Raw genomic sequence first — 19,531 nt, 5'->3', positions numbered from 1 at the left:
CAAGCGTACTTCTTCATCTGGACCACTTCACATATTTGCGGACATTCTGTGAGAAGTCCAACTGGTTTACAAGATAAAACTTCTCCTTACAAAATGTGCACAGGTTTTTCAGAGTGTATTTTGTCTAGCAAGTTTTATGCTCAAAAGCTTTGATTTGCCACTCTTTAGTTCTCTGCATCACTTTGAAGCCTTTAAGTTGGGGCTAATTTCCTCTGGCATAAAAAATAATTTAAGGAATAGATCACTGTGAGAGAATCTTACAGATAAGAAACACCCCCTAAGCTCTTCCACATTGAGCATTGATGCAAATAATTAAACTCCAATGCTGCAGCCTTATGTTTCTTGACTGTTGCTTTTACACATGCACTTTTTAGCAACCTGCCACATAGTCTGGCAGGCTTGGTGTAACAGGGGGTGGAATGGGGGGAGGGGGAGGTTGTGTTCACTGTCTTTTTTATGCCTTTAGCTGTTTGCTCCTCAAGAACATTTGCCTTGTCATATTATCATTTTATTTTTAACGTTCCAAAGATTTTCTCCCATTTTCTCATTTGGATGTATTTTCCCCTTATCATTCTGTTTCCAATAGCCTCCTTTCTTATGCTATTTAGCCACGTTTTATGTGTCCATAGAGAAACTGCTATTTTCAGATTATATTATACAGGTTTTTTTTTTTAAACTCAAAGAAAAGAAAGGAATAAGAGAGTGTATTATTGTAAAAAAAAAGAAAAAAAAAGTAAAAAAAAAGTACAAACTTTCACACTGGGCTTAAGTGTCATTCAATTCTAATACGGCATTAGAAATGGCATGACAATGGCAGGAAAACTGGTCAAAGCTGAAGTATTATCTACATACTTGGCAAACACCAGGGGGTAGCAAAGGAAGGAAGGTTTAATTTATCCAAATAGAATTTTGAAGTGTTATTAAGCCAAATCCTACAGCTGCTAATGAAAGCAGGACCCAGGAGAAGGGGTACAATGAGACCTAAACCACCATCTGCATGGCTGTGCTTACACAAAGGCTGAAACCTCAGGCTTATAAGAGCAGAGCATGCTTACTGCAAGCAGGAGACAAAGCTACATCTGCAAGGCTGCAGAAGGCTTGCAGGCAGAGAGCTTCTTTCACACTGCTGACAGGGCCTGACTGTACAGATCTGATGTCAATTACAAAAATAGAAGAAAATAAAATAGAAATAAAATATAGGTACCTATATATCAAAATATAGGTACCCGGAAGCCTTCACCTGCTGTTCCTTCCTTCTTGGGACCCTACAACTTCTTTCTTGTTTGAAATGTGAAATCTATTCCCTACTTAATAAGTAGGCTGCCCAGAGAGGCAAGGATGCCCCTTCCTAGAGATGTTCAAGGCCAGGTTGGATGGGGCCCTGGGCAGCCTGATCCATTACTAAATGTGGAGGTTGGTGAGCTTCATGCTCCTTGAGGTCCTTTCCAACCCAAGCCATTCTGCAATTCTGTGTTTATATGAAATGATCTCAACAACGTGGAAACCATAGGATCCTCTTGTTCCAAATGGAAAAATAAGCTCACATCCTCTATAGCAAGCATTCACATAATAAGCAACAGAAACATGCACCAAATATCCAAGTCAAATAAATGGAATTAATACAGTTGGGTAAGTTTTAGTCACCATTAGGTAGACCTGTATCACACACGCTTATCCAGCAACCTTTTCTTCTCACATCTATGTGCAATTTAACAAGAAAAATACCCTACATGGAGCAAGAAGCAGTACAATCAAAACAAAAATCAAAAGCCTAAAGCTTTGTGACTTGTAGTTCTTTACAAGGAGAGTGGTTAGGCCCTGGAACGGGCTGCCCAGGGAGGTTGTGGATGCCCCGTCCTTGGACGTGTTCAAGGCCAGGTTGGACAGGGTCCTGGGCAACCTGATCTAAATGTGGATGTTTGGTGGCCCTGCTAGGCAGGGGGGTTGGAACTACATGATCCTTGAGGTCCCTTCCAACCTGGGTGATTCTGTGATTGTAAAATCAAAATTCTTTCAAACCTAGGCTCAAATGTGCTGTGCTAAATGGTAGACACATGAAAATCCAGGGAAACCTTGGTACCTTGCACAGATTTTTCTAAAACATGTGCAGGCAACTCTCAGGATTATGTTTGTCCCATGTTTTCCAACTACTTATATTGCCGAAGCTAAAGCATCATAAACAAACACTACTGGCTTAAGTTGCAGACATTGTAACCACAATGGTTAGAGGCAATAAGATGCACTACATAAGGAGCAGTAATACTATTTTTGACTAAAATAAGCATCTATTTCATAGTCAGAGAAGGGACTGCATGCTGAAAATTTTTTTCAGGACACATCAACAAAATCCCCCATCTTCCTATGAAATCTGCCTGTCTTTTTACATCAAAAAGGATGACTTTCCAGCTAAGGATTATAACAGAACACCCTAAAATGAGAGTTTCCAAGAAATCAGACTGTCTAAATTTTTTTCATTTCATTAAATATAACTATATTATACACCATCAGCCTTTGTACCTCAAACAAAGGCAGCATTCCTTCCCCGCAACAGAAACAGATTTTGAAGCAAATTAAAGACAGTATCAAGACTTTGAAAAGACTGGGGGAAAAAAGCCAGTTAAAGCATCTTAGCTTATGAAGGAACTATAATATAACGCACATAGTTTTGTAATTATCTCCTTAGACTGATAAAGAATAAAAGATGCAGCCTCAAAATCAACTGCAGCAAAACTGAAACATTTAAGAAAGTAGAATGCCCAAAACGGATGAAGAGAACCTAACTCTAAATGTAATACCAACAAAACTGTATTTGATGACATTTTCTTTGCCTAATGCAAACCTCTGTAAATGCTTATCAGAAGAAATCATTTCTCAGGAAAGTCACTTTACAACAAATTAGTACAGTAGTAGTACCAGCCTTCCACTATATACTTTCAGGTTCAGGATTTGCTCAAACTGAATGCTCAAATCAGCATGAAATAGACAGCACTCGAGCCCTGTAAGCCTTAGAAGTAAAACCAAGGAGACCTCAGAGTTTCCACAGTTTAATGAAAGCAGAGTAAGAATGATTCTTGAAAAAGGTCACTGTCAAACAAAAGCAGTGCAGTAAGGGCATCATAAAGTAAAACACCTGTGAGATGGGAATAAGCCTCTTCTCCTGGGTAACTAGCAATAGGACAAGAGGGAATGGCCTCACAGGCAGCTGGGGAGGACCAGGATGGATATTGGGAAAAACTTCTCAGAAAGAGTAAAGAGGCAGTGGCACAGGTTGCCAGAGAGCTGGTGGAGTCACTGTCCCTCGAGGTGTTCAAGAAATGTGTGGATGTGGTATTAAGGGACATGGCTTAGTGGGGTAATACTGGTAGGTGGACTGTTGGAATGGGTCATCTTGGAGATCTTTTCTAACTTTGGTGATTCTATGACAGAATATTAATGCCATTATCCTTTTTCCCCCCACAGCAATGAAACTCACTCACACAAAACACTTCAAATAAGTAACTAAATGAAATGCACAGAACCTGCAACAACTAAATCCATTACCAAAGGATGAAATATGATCAGTAAGAACAAAGCAAGGACTTCATTGAATTTCATTTTTCTTTCTATTTACATGCAGCTTAAAAGATGTTTAAAATCACTTATCTAGTACAGGTTCCAATAGACAACCTCACACCTTGATTTCCTTCCAAGATAATTCATCAGGAATGAGATGTTCCTTTTGAAAGAATATTTCACAAAAGCAGAGATCTGATTGAAAATAGAAGTCAATATCCAATACCTTTATCCACTTCCACACATAAATAACCATCTAATGGGATCATTAGGAAAAATCAGTGAGTTTCTGTGCAATGTAATGACGTTTCTTTTCAGAATAAGAATACATAAGGAATTTGTTTATTCTTTAACTGTATTCTCAGAATCTTTTGGGGAGACCTCATTGCTCTCTATAACTTCCTGAAGGGAGGTTGTAGTGAGCTGGGGGTCGGCCTCTTCTCTCGTGTCATTAGTGATAGGACCAGGGGGAATGGTTCAAGCTACGGCAGGGGAGATTCAGGCTGGACATGAGGAAGTATTACTTTTCAGAAAGGGTGGTCAGGCACTGGAATGGACTGCCCAGGGAGGTGGTGGAGTCACCGAGCCTGGGGGTGTTCAAGGAAAGACTGGATGTTGTGTTGAGGGACATGGTTTAGTGGGAGCTACTGGGAATAGGTGAACGGTTGGACTGGATGATCTTTTAGGTCTTTTCCAACCTTGGTGATTCTATGATTCTATGATTCTTTGGTCTTTGACTCACATTTGACAAAAATAAAGTAAAATATTGATCAAAATTATCTTCCTCTAGATTTTTCCCACGCTAACTGTACCTAATCTTCACAAAAGTTCTGTCCTCCTGACTGAACAGGAAAAAACCCTGTCCTCCTCCTCTAAGACAGGAAAAAATTGTATTAATCCATCCAAATGACCCAACATCTATGTTAGTCAATATATCATATTCAACGGTTTTTAAAAATAGTTATTTCCAACAACAGGAGTTGTACAGTTGAGAGGACAGACGCATAAACAGCAGAGATAAGATTAAAATTTGAGAAATTCAAGGTTATACTGCTGTGCTTCAATACAGGTATTACGCTACCTTCAAGAGTTACATGCACATATACTATGAACTCTTGCGCAAGAAGAATTGTAGATAAGCTCTACAAAGTGGTAACAGATTCACTGCTTGTTTACTCCTCTAGAATTTCTCAGAATGTTGGCACTGAAAATAACAAGCTTCATTCTTGCTTTTTAATCAACATCTCTAAAAAAATACATAAGCCCACTTACTTTGCATTGCCCTCCTTCCACCCCTCTTCCCCCCCCCCCCTCCCCCCCCCCTTTTTTCTTTCTTTTTAATTTCAATTCAAGCTCTTTGAAAAGCTCTGTATCCTAATAGCCAAGTCATGGTCACTGATTAGCAGATGTACCATCCTTGCAAATCTCAAGCCTCATCACGTAAGCTAAGTAGTAACAACAACATCAGGACAAATGCTGAGTTAGTGACTTGAAAAAATGATTAATTTTTACAGTAGAGTAGTCACACTAGGGGAAAAACATCCATGTACCTTATAAAGCTTTAATTAAAACAATACATTGCTCATTACTGGTAACAAACAGCTACAGCTATGTCTTGGTAGTATAAGCTACACAAAGAAGCATGAGCTCTATGTAAGCAACCCTTTCAGTGTACACAGTTTCCCCACAAAAAAACCTCGAGTGTGAGCTTTCTACCGCCTTCATATTTTGGACAAGAAAAGGCTCAAGGGAAACGTTACTGCTCTCTACAGTTACCTGAAAGGAGGTTGTAGGGAGGAGGTGGTCAACCTCTTTGTCAAGATGACAGTGATAGGATGACAGGGAATTGCTTCAAGTTGCACCAGGAGAGGTTCAGGTTGAATAATAGAAAAGATTTATTTGTTATATATTAGAACAGGCTGCCCAGGAAGGTGGTTGGAATCATCATCCCTGAGGGTCTTCAAGAAATGCAGAGATGTGGCACTGAGGGGCATGGTTTCTAGAGCAACAGCAGTGATAGGCTGACGGTTAGACTGGATGATCTTAGAGGTCTTTTCCAACCTTACTGATTCTGTGATTCATTCACTGACACTGTTCTTCAGAGAATGGGCAGCTGCACAGCAAAAATCACTACATGATTTGCCAGAACTTGCCCATCCACACCCAGAGCAGAGACTCTGTTTGTTTTCAGGAGGACCTAAAAGCTCCTACAGAAAAAAAATAAGAGTGAATGGACTCCCTCCTCATTTCCCACCACAGAGCTGCATATGCTATGCATGTTGGCTAATCAACAGTTTATGTGGGTCAGCATTTAAGAGTTATGTTAAAATAGAATTAAGAGGAACATAAGAAGAATATCTTCTTATTTCTTTTCTTTATTTCTTATTCTTCACATTTAGTGTGAAATGCTACAAATACAATTTTTTTTTTTTTAAATAGAGGTTCTGCATAACTGCCATGAAATAAGGCTAGCCCCATGCTGCCCTGCAGCTCTGTCCCCAAAGGGAAGCCACTGCAACACAAGAGGATGCTCGGTGTCTCAGCCCTGTTTGTTCACGCCTATACACCTACTGCTTCCACTTCCACAATCAGGCAGCCTGTTTTCACTACCCCTGCCAACACCTCTGTGGAGCCCATCCAGCCCCTGCCTCCACTCCCATGTAAAAGGACACAGTTTAAAATACCTCTGCATGCAGATGTCTACTATGGTTGCTCTGCTTATCAAACATAACTGCTACATGATTTTCTGTCAACTATAAAGGTAAGACACTAAAGAAATAAGAGCAAGTATCCACCTCTCTCACTAGCTTACATATGCACCCAGGACTCACTTCCCGCTGGCTCCACGTGCCTATGCTCACACATAGGTTTGCTCCTCCTGACTATCACTGCTGCTGTGCCAAACATTTTAAAAAGCACATGCCTCATGCTGGAAGCACAGCGTTAAAATAGCTGCTACTTCTCTATACCTAACAAGCTATCTGTGTAAGAGACGAAAATCATAGTATTTTCACAAGGAGAAAACCTTTAAGGACAAGCCCTGCAATAGCTGTGACACAGCCTTAACTTATTATTATTATTATTATTATTATTAATTTACACTCCCCCGCAGTTTTTGTTAAGAGTGACAAAGCAAGGCTGAAACAAATAATAATTTTGTATGATGGCAGTTGTACATGGCCTTGTCTACGCTTCCCTTCAAATAGAGGAGAAAAAACTCACCCTCAAGTATGCAAAGCTCTGATGGAGGGTCCTAATTACAGCTCCCGGTGAGAAGTACAGCTCAGCTTAGTAAGCCACCTTTCCTCTTTTCACAAAGCTACAGTAGACCCTTAACTGTCTTAGTAACTTAACAACCAAAGGACAGCATGTGGGTATGAAGAATAGAACTGGTGATGCCGTAGGAGGCAGCAGGGCCTCTTCTGCTCTCTCCTAATGTCTTCCATAAAAACCTTGCTGAGAAACAACAAAGTTCAGCTCCAGGTGTGCCCATAAGAAACATCTCAGCACTTGCTAATGGCATTACAGATTATGTGCTTCCTCCAGCGAGCTCACATCTGATGTTTTTTCCCCAACAAAACTCTAAGCAAGGAAAGTGGGGACTGTACCATGCTATCCATGGAAGCCATCCATAGAAGTTACAGCTGGTGAGCGGTCTGGAGCAAAATCTTATGAGGTGCAGTGACGGTTCAGTCTGGAGAAGAGGAGGCTCAGAGGAGACCTCATCACTCTCTACTGCTCTGTACTGGATTTACTTTGCTAATTTGGAACTGCACTGATTAAGCCAACAAACCTATAAATCAGGGTTGTTAGATTATGTGAAATTAAACCCAAACAGCAGTAGGTTGGTCACAGACACAAAGGAAGTAAAAAAAAAAAACCTATACAGAAAATGGTATTGGTAGAAGCAGAACAACAGCAGCTGTTTATTCCACACCTTGCTCTGAACCCTCAGGGGTTTGGCTTCAGCTCATCCAGTCACTGCTTCTTGGAGCAAACCCAGAACCCCTCCCAAGATAAATGTCACACCTCAATTCCCGCCCTCTTTGACAGAGCTCACCTGGGCCTCCACAGCTGCACGCAGCTGCCAATGTGCCACGAAGCAGGACGTGGTGCTCCTTTTCCACAGAGATGGGGGGAGGAAACTTGCATGTTTATACTATCATACGTACATGTAATTAAAAGAGATTACCTGCCCACAACCCTTGCCTTGCTGGAATGGTGCGCCCAACAGAAGCAGAGGAAAGAGCACCTCTGGCAGAGGGCCTCTGGGAGTACTGAGACAAAGGCCAACAAGGAGAGCAAAGTTCAGGGCACACCTGCACAAGAGGAGGCTGCTGCGATCGTGCCAACAAACCACAGCTCTGCCCAACATAGTGAAGCTGGAAGTACCACTGGCAAGGAACCATGTGCTCTGGTAGCAACACTTCACATACAGAGATGAACCAAAACAGATCTGGGGCTTGAGAAGCCTGCCTGCCCAGAGCTTGAGAATAGGGGTAAGGATGGCTGGGTTTAATTGGCTTAAGTAGCAGAAGTCAATGAACGTTTTGGAAGGCAAAGAGAGGAATCAGCATGGCAGCAAGAGCTGCATCCTCCCCCATGCCAAGGGAGAAGCTTGGAGGCAGGCTGAGCTACATGAGGCCTGCACAGTGCAAGAGACTGTGCGCTTGGACTGGCAGCAGGAGCTGGCACATTGGGAGCAGCAGGTAACTTGACAGAAGGGTACAGGCTACGTAAACACACACCCACCATAAACACTTTTGATTTTAGTACCATTTTATTGATGCACACAGAATTTATGGCTTTTAAGACAGCTACCAACAGCTACCATTGAGAAATGAAAAAGATATCTGAAGAAGTCTTTGCAGACTGAGGAGCAAAGTTGCTTCTGCTTAGCCAAACCTAGCATCAAGAGCCAGGTCCTGAGCCACCCTGTCTGAGCTGCACTAGAAGAGGCTTTTGCTCCACAAACCTGATGCTGTCAGCTCTTATGAGCTTGCATAAGTTGCACAAAATGCCCATGCTGCAAACTAAATACTCTACTTTTGTATTCCATTCTACCTCCACCTACACGTAGGTAGAAATTGGGGTTATTCTGGCAAGGCATAAAACAATAGACTGGACTACAGAGCTAGAAACAAAGGATGGGGGCTGAACGTGCTCAGCTCTAGCTGAAAGTAAAGCTAGTTTTTGACTGTTGAACAAGTCTTCTTTATTCTTTTAATATTTCTGTTTAATGGGACTTCCTCAGCTGTCTGATTTTATGAAGGACTGTACAATATAATCTACCTGAAATGCTGCTACTTAGAACCAACTCCAGCAGCTCTCAGCCAGTAGGTCTAGCAGTCAGAATTCACATAGGACTTGTCCTATGTGCTAAGTCACCAACAGTAGTTTTGATTGGAGCTTCTCAAGATGCATGCATCACTAAAAGCTATCTGCATTAATTTCAGTGCAAGATAGCCATCAGAATAACATCTTGAAGATCTCTCCCCTCTACTCTCAGTCTGTAGCCTAAGGAAGCATATCATACTGCAACACTGGTTAACTGATAGCTGCTCTGAAGACTAGGAAAATGCTCCTCAGCCTGTATGTTATTACTTTTCATTTTCAAAGAGTTCTTTGATATGGTGATTCTCTGTTTTTGAACTGTCATGCCTGAAGCAGGGGGTTAGACAGCAAGGAATGTGATTTCTTTCTGCCTCTTTCCCCTTCCCAGTCTCCTTGTGCAGCTGTCACAAAGAAAAACTATGATCTGCTTCATCCCTTCAGGCTCCCACTGAAAGGCAGGTGGGCTGGTGAGAGGTCAGTTCCTCTGGAGCCCACCTGATGGGTGCAGCCTCCTCCCTGGCCTCACACTTTTCACTTCCAAGGCTGGATGGAGTAAGATCCGCTCCACTGGGGCACAGGAATGAGTACAGCATTGAGTACTACTACAGACCTGGAAAAAGGAGCAAGACAGAGCATGGGAACACATCCAAGTCTTCTGGACTGGTTTCTGTGGGACATATGAAGCACACCATTTGCTTGCTGCAGTCTTATCCTCCATCCCCAGTGCTGTCTTCTCTGGAGGCCTAAAGACAACACAGCTAGGAGATGCTGGCTCTGACTAAGCCCATCCATCCTTAATGACCTCATAGGCAGGTGTGTGTGGATCAGAACAAGGAAAGACATTAAGAGGAGAAGAAAAGCCATCTTATAAGAAGCTCAAGAGTTAATCCAGCAGGTTGTCAGTTCACCAATAGCATAAGCTCATCATTAGCAGCAGCTAACTTGGCAACAAGGAATTTGTACAGTGCAAGAGTTTTACACACATACACACACACACACACACACAGAATTTAACAGTCTTCCAGGAACATTACTGTGCTGCTGTAAACACTTTCTGAGTTGCTGCATGGCCTGTAAGCCTGTCAGCATGCTTTAGAAAGCACTTGTCACAAGGAACACTGGCTCTATGTGAAGACTTCCTTTACAATCTTCAGCATTACAAAAATTGGATTTGAAAGTGGATGTGCTCGTACTGCATAACATGACTTTCAGTTCCATTCACGCATCATTTAAGCAACTTCACTGCAGATTAAATGCATTAGGATCCAAGGCCATCAATTCTTTTTGAGACATTCTTCAAAAGTATGAACTTAAAGGAAGCCTGAATACAGCCAGTGATTACAGTATAAGAAAGGAGAGTACCTCAGAGTGGGAGGACATAAATCAAAACACAGGGAAAATGTATCACAAAGGGGAAATGCAAACCTCACCTTTGATTACAAAATATATTATGAAAAACACACTCTTACTCTTGTTTGTAAATAACTGAGCTGATTACACCAGATATTTCTGTTTCACTTCCCTTCTGTTCTGTAACATCACAGAATCCATTCCCTCTGCAAAATTCCCTCTTTTCTAAAGCATATCTGCCCTGCACATCACCCAAACATTTTCACTCACTGCCATGACCTTGAGAACCTGCAAGCCACCATCCTCCTCAGAGCCTGATCCACAGCACATTTAAGCCAAAGGAAGGTCATCCTTTTATTACACTGCACCATTAAATCACTTCCCATGACTGTTGAAAATTGCCCTGTTTACTTAGAACCACAGCACTCAGTGTTGCTAAACCCAAGAAGCATAATGGAAATACTTACATCTATTAATAGGCCATTAAGGGTAAGGGAAAAGATGCCCTGTGGCTGCAGCACTGTACTAAAAGTCAAGACACCATGAATAAAGGTAAGGCCCTACTCCCATTTCCCTGTAGGACAGTTAAAGGAGAACCAGTCCATCAACTATTTATTTTGGAAACAATGACTAGCCTGTCTTTTTATCAGCATTTCAAGATCCCAAACAACACGAGGAGAAAGGACTGTTCCCACTCCACCAGGAAAGCCCTGACGGAGCTGAGCCATCAACTTGTACCACCCTGGTGAGGGAAGGGAAATTAGCAACCCTTCATTCAAATATTCAAAAGACCAAAGTGATAATGTGTGGGTAAACACTGTAATATCATCTTGTTCTCCTTCCCAGGACTAAAGGAAATGCTTTTTGGGTGTGATTGCCACATGGTCTACTTAATGGAGTAAAAAGAAAAGAAAAAATGAAGTACTTAAAACAAACAAACAAACAAACAAACAAACAAAAAAAAACCTGAGAATTAGTTAAAATACAATTAAGTATTGGAAATTTATTCTAACTAAATAATCCAGGCTAGTTTGCACATATGAGAGCACTCTTGGTTTACCAGTCAGGGAAAGATCATTCCTACACTCCTTCTGTAGCTAACAAACCCAGACATGCTGCACAGCCACCAGCAACATTTGCATCTGTTTTAGGATTAAAGCCACATTAAAAACTGCACTACTCGACCACATCTCCAACCAAAATTAATTGCAGACTAGAAGTACTTCAATGAGTGTTTTGCTGAAATAAAGAATAGATCTGCTAGCTCCTGCTTGGCACGAGGCGAGTAATTTGATAATTCATATGGATTGAACCAAGCAAGGCATTCTTCCAGATCCTACTGAACTGAAACAAAACCACAACAAGCCCTCCAGCATCTGGCATTACAACAGACAGAACAATCAAATACAGTAAATACACTAACGTCACTAGCATTTTCTTAAAGATTTTTAGGATGTTTTCACAGTGGCATCCACAGACTGATACATATGGTTACCACGTATTTTTAACCAGCACAACCATTCCTATTCCTATCAAGACCTCAGATAGGGATGATAAATTCTAGGGCTTTGTTTTATTCATCTAAGTCAATACAAGGAAAAAAAAGAATCTATAAAAGAAACTACTCAGCAAACAAAGACAAATTGATTTATGAAGCTCCGTAAATTCCCTCCTAAAATGGTTGTTAAGCACTGGATCCACATGGCACTAAGGCTGTGGGGCACAGCATCCATCCCTCTGCTCATGCATGCGGATGCACCGATGTGCACGTGGAGGAAACAGGCAGAGAGCTGTGACATGGAGGACCAGCTCAGGAAGTGCCTCAGACTTGAGAAGCCCCTTAACAAAACCAAGTTAATGTGCATCCAGTGTGCCATCCTCTTGGAAGGCAAATGCAAGCATGCAGGGATGACTTACAACACGGTTGTAATTATTAGTGAAGGGGTGACTTCAAAGCCTTGAACAGTTAGAGTCTATTTCTGTACTCAGCGTACAAAGAAGCACGTGTTTACCAGTTTCTGGAATGCTAGAAAAAGAGATCTAAATATCTATGTCTGCTCCAAGCATCTACTTCTGTAATAGGGTAAAAAAAATAAATAAATAAAAGTTCAGCAAAGGTGAATGCTAAGATGCAGAAGGAATCTCTTCTGTTGAATCACCACAAGAAATTCAGATTAACACTACAGTTCTCAAATTATCTCAAATGATAGAAGCACATATGTGTTGCACTGGCACACAAAAATCTGCATTTTCCATATCATATGTCTATTAAGGGCAGTGAAACATCAGTAAATAGTGTTTGCTACTGGCAGTTTTATTTATTTACCAAGAAAATAACATGCAAGCAAAGTGACAGCAGAAACTTCAGCACGTGGAGAATCACAAGGGGCCTGAAGCATCTCACTTATGAGGAAAGGAAAGGCTGAGAGAGCTGGGACTGATCACCATGGAGAAGAAAAGGCTGAGAGGGGATCTTATCAATGCTTACAAAAATCAAAAGGATGGGAGTCAAGAGGATGGGGCTGGGCTCTTCTCAGTGTTGTGCAGTGACAGAACAAGGGGCAGTGGGCACAAACTCCAACACAAGAAGTTCCATCGGAACACAAGGATGAACTTCTTTACAGTGAGGGTACCAGAGCCCTGCAACAGGCTGTCCAGAGAGCTGGTGGAGTCTCCTTCCCTAGAGATATACAAGACCTTCCTGGATGCTTTCCTGCACAGTCTGCTGTAAGGAACCCGCTTCTGCAAGGGGATGGACTCAATGATCTCTAGAGGTCCCTTCCAGCCCCTGTGGTTCTGTGAGAAGTTGCTGAAAGCAGTGACCTGTAGGCAAGCAGCAACACTGCAGGCCCCACAGGAAGGCCACCAGTCACTGCACTCTGCGCACGCTCATGGAAAAGCAGCCAAAGGGCAACGAGGAGCCTGTACACAGCCTGCTGTTAATCCAAAGGTCACAGGAACACTGCATTGATCACAACAACGCAGATATTTCATTTTCAACTCCAAGAGGACAGCCTGCTTCCCACTGGTCAGGGAAGAGGCAACACACATTAGGGCAGCAGCAAAAAACCTACAGACACTCAGGTGCCCTAGGATTTATGCTTCTAAGCAGTTTGACCTGGCATTCAGTAAGCAAAGATATGCAAATAGTACAGTAAATAAAACCAACCACAAACTTGACAAGATTTCACATCACAGAGGAGATAAATATTAAATAGTTAAGCAGAAATGCTGACTAACGTGGATCATTAATTTAGAGGGAGAAAATGAAGTAGGGTAGTACGGTTAGGTTGTAATTGGACTTGATGATCTTTAGGGTCTTTTCCAACCCGAGCAATGCTATGATTCTATGATTAAAGAGGAGAACTAAGATGTTACCATCAGATACTTTAATACATTGTTTCATTGCATGTACAGAAAGTCTGAGAGGTACATGCACAAAAGCAATTCCACCTGAAACATTTTAACCACCATTTAACCGGGACAATAAATATTTCACTCAGACCCTTGCAGCACTCATTCTCAGACAGGCGGAGATCAAGCTGTCCCGTTTTTAGGAGCTCAGTGCAAACAAGACAAAAAAAGTGTATTTACTATTTGAATGGCAGGCACAAAGTGAGAGGTGTGTTACATTATTTTAATCAATAAAACAGCTATCTTGCATTTCTTTCCTTTTTTTTTTTTTTCTTTTTTTTTTTTTCAGCTTACTAGTACAACAGATTCCCACTGCATGAAAACCATTTACCTCCCCTCTTCTCAGCCCAGCACATCAGCATCATTCATCATTATGGAAATGAACCACAGAGGAAGGTGTTTATAAATACCCCACCTAAAGTCAGCCAGGTTAATGCCATGCAGTGGAAGAAATCTTTGTTCAGACAAGATTTCTTGCTGCTGTTTCAATCAATTTGATAGACGGACCACTGCATGACTGAAGGAGCACTAATTCAGCAGTTTGAGCACAAGCATAAGGGGAAACTAGCACGTACCATATCCTTACATACACTGCCTTCAATTACAGAAAACACAGGTAATGCATCACATTGTGATAGAAATATCAAATACCAGTCAAGTACAACAAAATAACCCAGAATTTAAACATCATAAACCATGGTTAAAGAAATCTACTGTGGTACTGAAAGAACTCTGCTTTTTATTACTGCAGTAACCTTAGCCGGCTACAGCTATATTAAAAAAAATGCTACCCAGATTCTTCTCTCAGCCACAATGAGATTCACAGGAAAGGTAAAGCAAGACAGGCAACACAATTGCATTTAGGAAACTTGCAGACCCTTGTCATTGCACCCCAGCATAGGCAGCTGGGTTAAGCGCAGAAGTGAAAACCTCACAAGACTTGAAGTTATCAGGCTGACAGCAATTGTGAGAGCCAGCTAGAGGTGAAGGATGGGAAGGAGGAACATGACTTGAGCTACTTACTATTCAGTACTGTTAACATTCACACAGTTTGCATTAATTTCCTGAAGAGTTGTATTTCTTTCATAGACTCGTGAAGGTTGGAAAAGACCACTCAGATCATCTAGCCCATCACACCAGGCCCATTAACCATGCCCCTCAGTGTCACATCTACATCTTTCTTCAACATCTCCAAGGAGTGTGACTCCTTCACCTCCCTGGGCAGCCTGTGCCACTGCTGCACCACTCTGAGAAGCTGTGTTTCCTAATACCCAACCTGAACTTCCCCTGGCACAACTTGAGGCCATTCCCTCTTATCCTATCGCTGATGGCTGTGAAAAGAGGCCAACCCTCACTTCACCTCAGCCTCCTTTCAGGAATCAAAGAGAGAGCAATGAGATTTCCCCTAAGCACCCTCTTCTCCAGCCTGAACAATCCCAGTTCCCTCAGCTGCTCCCCATAAGACTTGTGCTCCAGACCCCTCACAGCTTCGTTGCCCTTCTCTGAACACACTCCAGAGTCTCAACATCTTTCTTGTAGTCTTTTGCCACATCGTAAGATCCGCTTATCTACTGAAGTCCTGTAGAGGCAATACGTTTTTCCCACCTACACCACATAGGCAGAGATAGACTTAAACTGCAAACAGCTGCTTCCAAAATCAACTGAGCAGCTTGAGCCAGGCATCGGTATGGGGCTGAAAGCTGCAAAGAAAGCCACGTCAGGAGCTGGTGAAAAAGTCCCATTCATAAGGGCTGGCCAAGGCAACTGGAGCCATGGGGGAAAACACACAAAGGATGAAATATTTTCTATTACCTGAACACTTTAAGAACTATCCAGAATTAAAAGACTTGCTTTTACTTTTCTATAGACCTAAAATGCATTAGTAAATGAATGACAGATAAGAGGAAGATATTGAAAGCATTCCTTGCTGGTTTTGCTCCACACACACTAAGAGACCAATAACTGTGAAAGCAGTAATTATATTTTATTTATTCATGAGAGGAAAACAAGCCTTATTCCATCATTCTTCATACAGTATCAACATGTAGAATATATACTTTTATTTACATGAAATATGTATAGGCTCCTTCAACTAGCATACCCAGAAATGATTACTTAGTATTAAAAAAACAAAATAAAAAAATCCCTGATGCATTTTCTCTGCTGCAGCCACCAAAGCAAAGGCATCTATGTGATGCTACTCAACAGCACCTTAGAAGCACTATGAGCGCTATCAAGTCCCCAGGTGTTTCACACTCTTACCACACACACTTCAATCAATGTCACCCTTTTATTTCTAAACACTTCGAGTGCAAAGTGTTTGCACCGCAATTCAACAAAACTTAGAGAGTAAAGGCAATGACCTTTTTCTGTAGTCTTCTTTTATTTCTTTTTTTTTTTTTTATTAGATCAACAGAGTCTGTCTGATGTTATGATATTTTAAACAACAGAACACTAACCTTGAGAGCATGCAGAGTACTGAGCTCCTCTGAACAAAAACCAGTACTTGCAAAAGGTAACGTCGCACAGAGAGTAGCACATCAATTAAAAGCATACTGTATGGTTTAAAGAAATCAGCTGGAAAAGCATTGCTCTTAAGAAGGAAAAAACACACAGTACTTTGAAAGAAATACATCTATGTATTCCTTTCACACACTGGGTTATGACTTGCAGTCTAAATTGACAACGACATGTAGCTTTCTCTTAGATCCTCTTAGGGCTGACCAAAATTTTCTATAAGAAGAAAAGAACACATTTTGCTTTGCAAACCAAAGCGCTCAGTATTTCAATCTCTTAGAAGATGCATTAAGCAAATTTCACCAGGTAGCAAAAGGAAGATCAGCAATTCAGTATGGAGCAGCTTGTCCTTCAAACGCTATTTAGTCATTACTGCATTACTGTTACTACAGATGGTAGCAGCAATAACACCCACAGTTTGGTGTCACCTAATTCTTTGCCTTCCCTTACCCAAAACACTCCTACAATGCCTTCCCAGGCTGTAGCATCTCTGCTGTTTGCTGCACAGCTCAGATTTTCAGTCAAGGAAAGAGCTCCACATCTATTAATTGCTTGCACTCCAGAATTTTGCTCCTTATTATCCTCATTGAACAAGTCTCCCTAGCAGCTAGGAGATGCAAACTATTCCCCTAATGCAAGCATGTTCATTTCAATTGGATTTAGGCAGATCCGGTCCACACTGCAGTCTGTGAAACATCCCAAGCACACACTGGCAACTCTTCCCCAGCACACTGTATACTATCTTCTATTGGCTGGTTCAAGTTAAAAAAAAAAACAACAGAGCAAGGCACTTAGGCACTGGATGACATCTGCCTTGTGCCTGTCCCATAACATGCCCCATTTGATACCATTTTCAGTTACACCATATTTTCTATGGGATCTCAGTTTCATATGTGGGGTGAAAAGGGGTCTGTATAGTCTCTGGTATATAAGGTAAAAACAGGAAAACACAGGAAGAAAAAAATCCCTGTTAACAGGGAAGAATTCCTTATGCCTTAGAGTGGGAAGAAACTAGAAATATAAGTTCTCAGCATTAGCTGTTTTTCTCCCACCTGACCGATGGGGAACCAGAGACCTGAAGGCTGGAGGTGCACCGCTGCTCATCTGCAGTGGTGATGGGCAGGAGAATCAGTCCTGGCTCTGACACAGTGTGACCTCGGGGCACTTCAAGGCTTGCATCCAGCTTCCCACTCAATACATTTGGGATAACAGCGCTTATCTCCCAAAGCAGCGGTAATGCTACTTTTAGAAGTTACACTAGCTCAGGACAGAAAGGAAATCAACTCTCCTTTCCACCCATGCTATGGACGGATTGCTCACCACAAAGACCAGGCCCTGGATCAGGTGAGTAAGGTAAAAGCTCATTCTTTAATCACCACCCATCTCACACGCTGAACCAGGGCGAGGCCACGCAATCACTGTCACGATTCCATCCGACGCACACCCACGAGCTGAAGCGTGACGGTGCCCCCGGTCCCCGATCTCTGCCCCACTTCTGTTGTCTCGTTGGTCACCCCAGGGCACGGGGCTCACAACCCCACAGCCGTGCCAGCCCGCAGCATCGGGAGGCGCTTTGGTGGAGCCGTGCCCGCCCACGGGAGGCACTCCGCTCCGTACCAGCCCGACCAGTTTGCCTCCCGCCTTGGCCAACCACCGCAGGCAGGCCCGGGCACCGCAGAGAACTCGCTTTATGCATCGCTCCCTACTTTAGGGCAAACCAGAGCCTCCTCCCTCCCTGGCAGCAGCGCCAGCGGTCGGGGAAAATCACAACCGCACACGCGGCCGGCCCGGCTCACAAAAGCCGCCCATGGCCAATACGTGCCGCACCACGCAGCCGGCACCTGCGCCTCCGAGGAACCCCCTCCCCGGGCCCGAGATGGCGGCATCTGCCGGTAGGGGAGCGACCCTCGCCGGCGCTCGCGGGGTTCCCCGGGTTGAGGAGGGCAGCGGGCAAGGGGAGGGCGCCGCCGTCCCGGGCACCTGGCAGGGCCACGCTACGCTTACCTGCCGCCCGCGGGGAGCCCCGCGCCGCCCCCGGCTCCGCCATCTTCCTCCGGCCGGCGGTCCCCACCGACTCGGTTCGGCGCTTCGCTCCGCTCCGCGGCGCCCCGCGGCCGCCGCACAGGCGCACTGTCCGTCCGGCGGCACCTGACTCCGCGCGGCGGGGAGGAGCGGGGTTGGGCGCGGAGGCGGCTGCTTGGTGCCGTTCGGTGGCGGTTCCCGCCCCGCCAGGTATTGCCGCCGCCCCGCCCCGCCGAGCTGGGGGTCTACGGGGTGAGGTGCTGCGTGTGTCCTCGGGAGGCCCTGGACGAGCCGTGTCTTTGTTCGGGTGCGCACATAGGTGGCCTCGCTATGGGATCGTGCTTAATTTCAGAAGAGGCAGGGGATTGGAGAGACGTCTTTTTATTTTCATACAATCACAGCAGGGCTTGGGTTGGAAGACACCTCAAAGCCCACCCAGCCCCAACCCCTGCTGTGGGCAGGGCCGCCCCCCGCCAGCTCAGCTGCCCAGGGCCCCATCCAACCTGGCCTCGAGTGCCTCCAGGGATGGATGGGGCACCACAGCTTCTCTGAGCAGCTGTGCCAGCACCTCACCAACCTCTGAGTGAAGAATTTCTGTGTAACACCTAACCTAAATCTCCTCTCTTTCAGTTTGAAACCATTCTCGTCCTATCACTATCAGACCATGTAAAAATCCGCTCCCGTTTCTACTTATAAGCTCCCTTCAAGTACCGGAAGGTCTTTTCTCCTAAATATTTATATGCTCAAATCATCAAAAAGACCTAGAACTTTCAACACGCTACTTACAAATTCATTGTGTTCCTGCCATCTCAGCCTTTGGAAACACTGGAACACAGGTCATCACTGTTATTCCCATGGCACTGCCTGAAAGTCCTATTAGAGCCCACTTTACAGCCAAAGATTGGCCAGCAGTTATGTCCCCACTGTCTTCTCATCCAGCTGAAAATTCAGACCGCAGTCAAAAACAAGCAGAGGAGGAAAGAAACTTTTTCTTTTTTTTATTTTTAAGCACTTTCTTTGGTATTCCTGCTGTGTCTCGATGTAAATAGAGCTTTCTTACTAATTGCAAATTATTCTGTTGGGATTTGTCCTTCATCTCTGCATTCAAGAGCTGTTCCTGTGTTTGGGTGTGCACATCCCACCAGGGAGCTTAACCAGGCAGATGTGCCTTTTGTTGGTGCATATGGCAGTAACTATTCCCAATGTCACCTTACCAGTTACAGACTCTATTTTAATTGTATATTAATGTCAAATCTTAACTATTTCAAATGACATTTCTCAGGCTATGCTTCTATCTGGGTGATTACAGTGATTATACCTGTTTAGGGATGACATTGTACCA

General features: G+C 43.4%; 1 protein-coding gene across 7 annotated transcripts in view; it reads right to left on the bottom strand.

Moving 5' to 3' along the window:
• Positions 1–18,494, bottom strand: part of MAP7D2 (MAP7 domain containing 2) — a 76,898-nt gene extending 58,404 nt beyond the window's left edge. For all 7 annotated transcript variants that reach the window (XM_048932154.1, XM_048932114.1, XM_048932123.1 and 4 more), the window contains exon 1: positions 18,172–18,494. In XM_048932154.1, the coding sequence (XP_048788111.1) occupies positions 18,172–18,214 (43 nt within the window). In that variant the 5' untranslated portion in view covers positions 18,215–18,494. The remainder of the gene's footprint in view (positions 1–18,171) is intronic.
• Positions 18,495–19,531: the final 1,037 nt, after the last annotated feature.

This window comes from Lagopus muta, chromosome 1 (genome assembly GCF_023343835.1).
Source record: "Lagopus muta isolate bLagMut1 chromosome 1, bLagMut1 primary, whole genome shotgun sequence".
Taxonomy (NCBI): Eukaryota; Metazoa; Chordata; class Aves; order Galliformes; family Phasianidae; genus Lagopus; species Lagopus muta.
The sequence above is the reverse complement of the archived record's forward strand: the minus strand, read 5'-3'. Positions and strand labels throughout refer to the sequence as shown.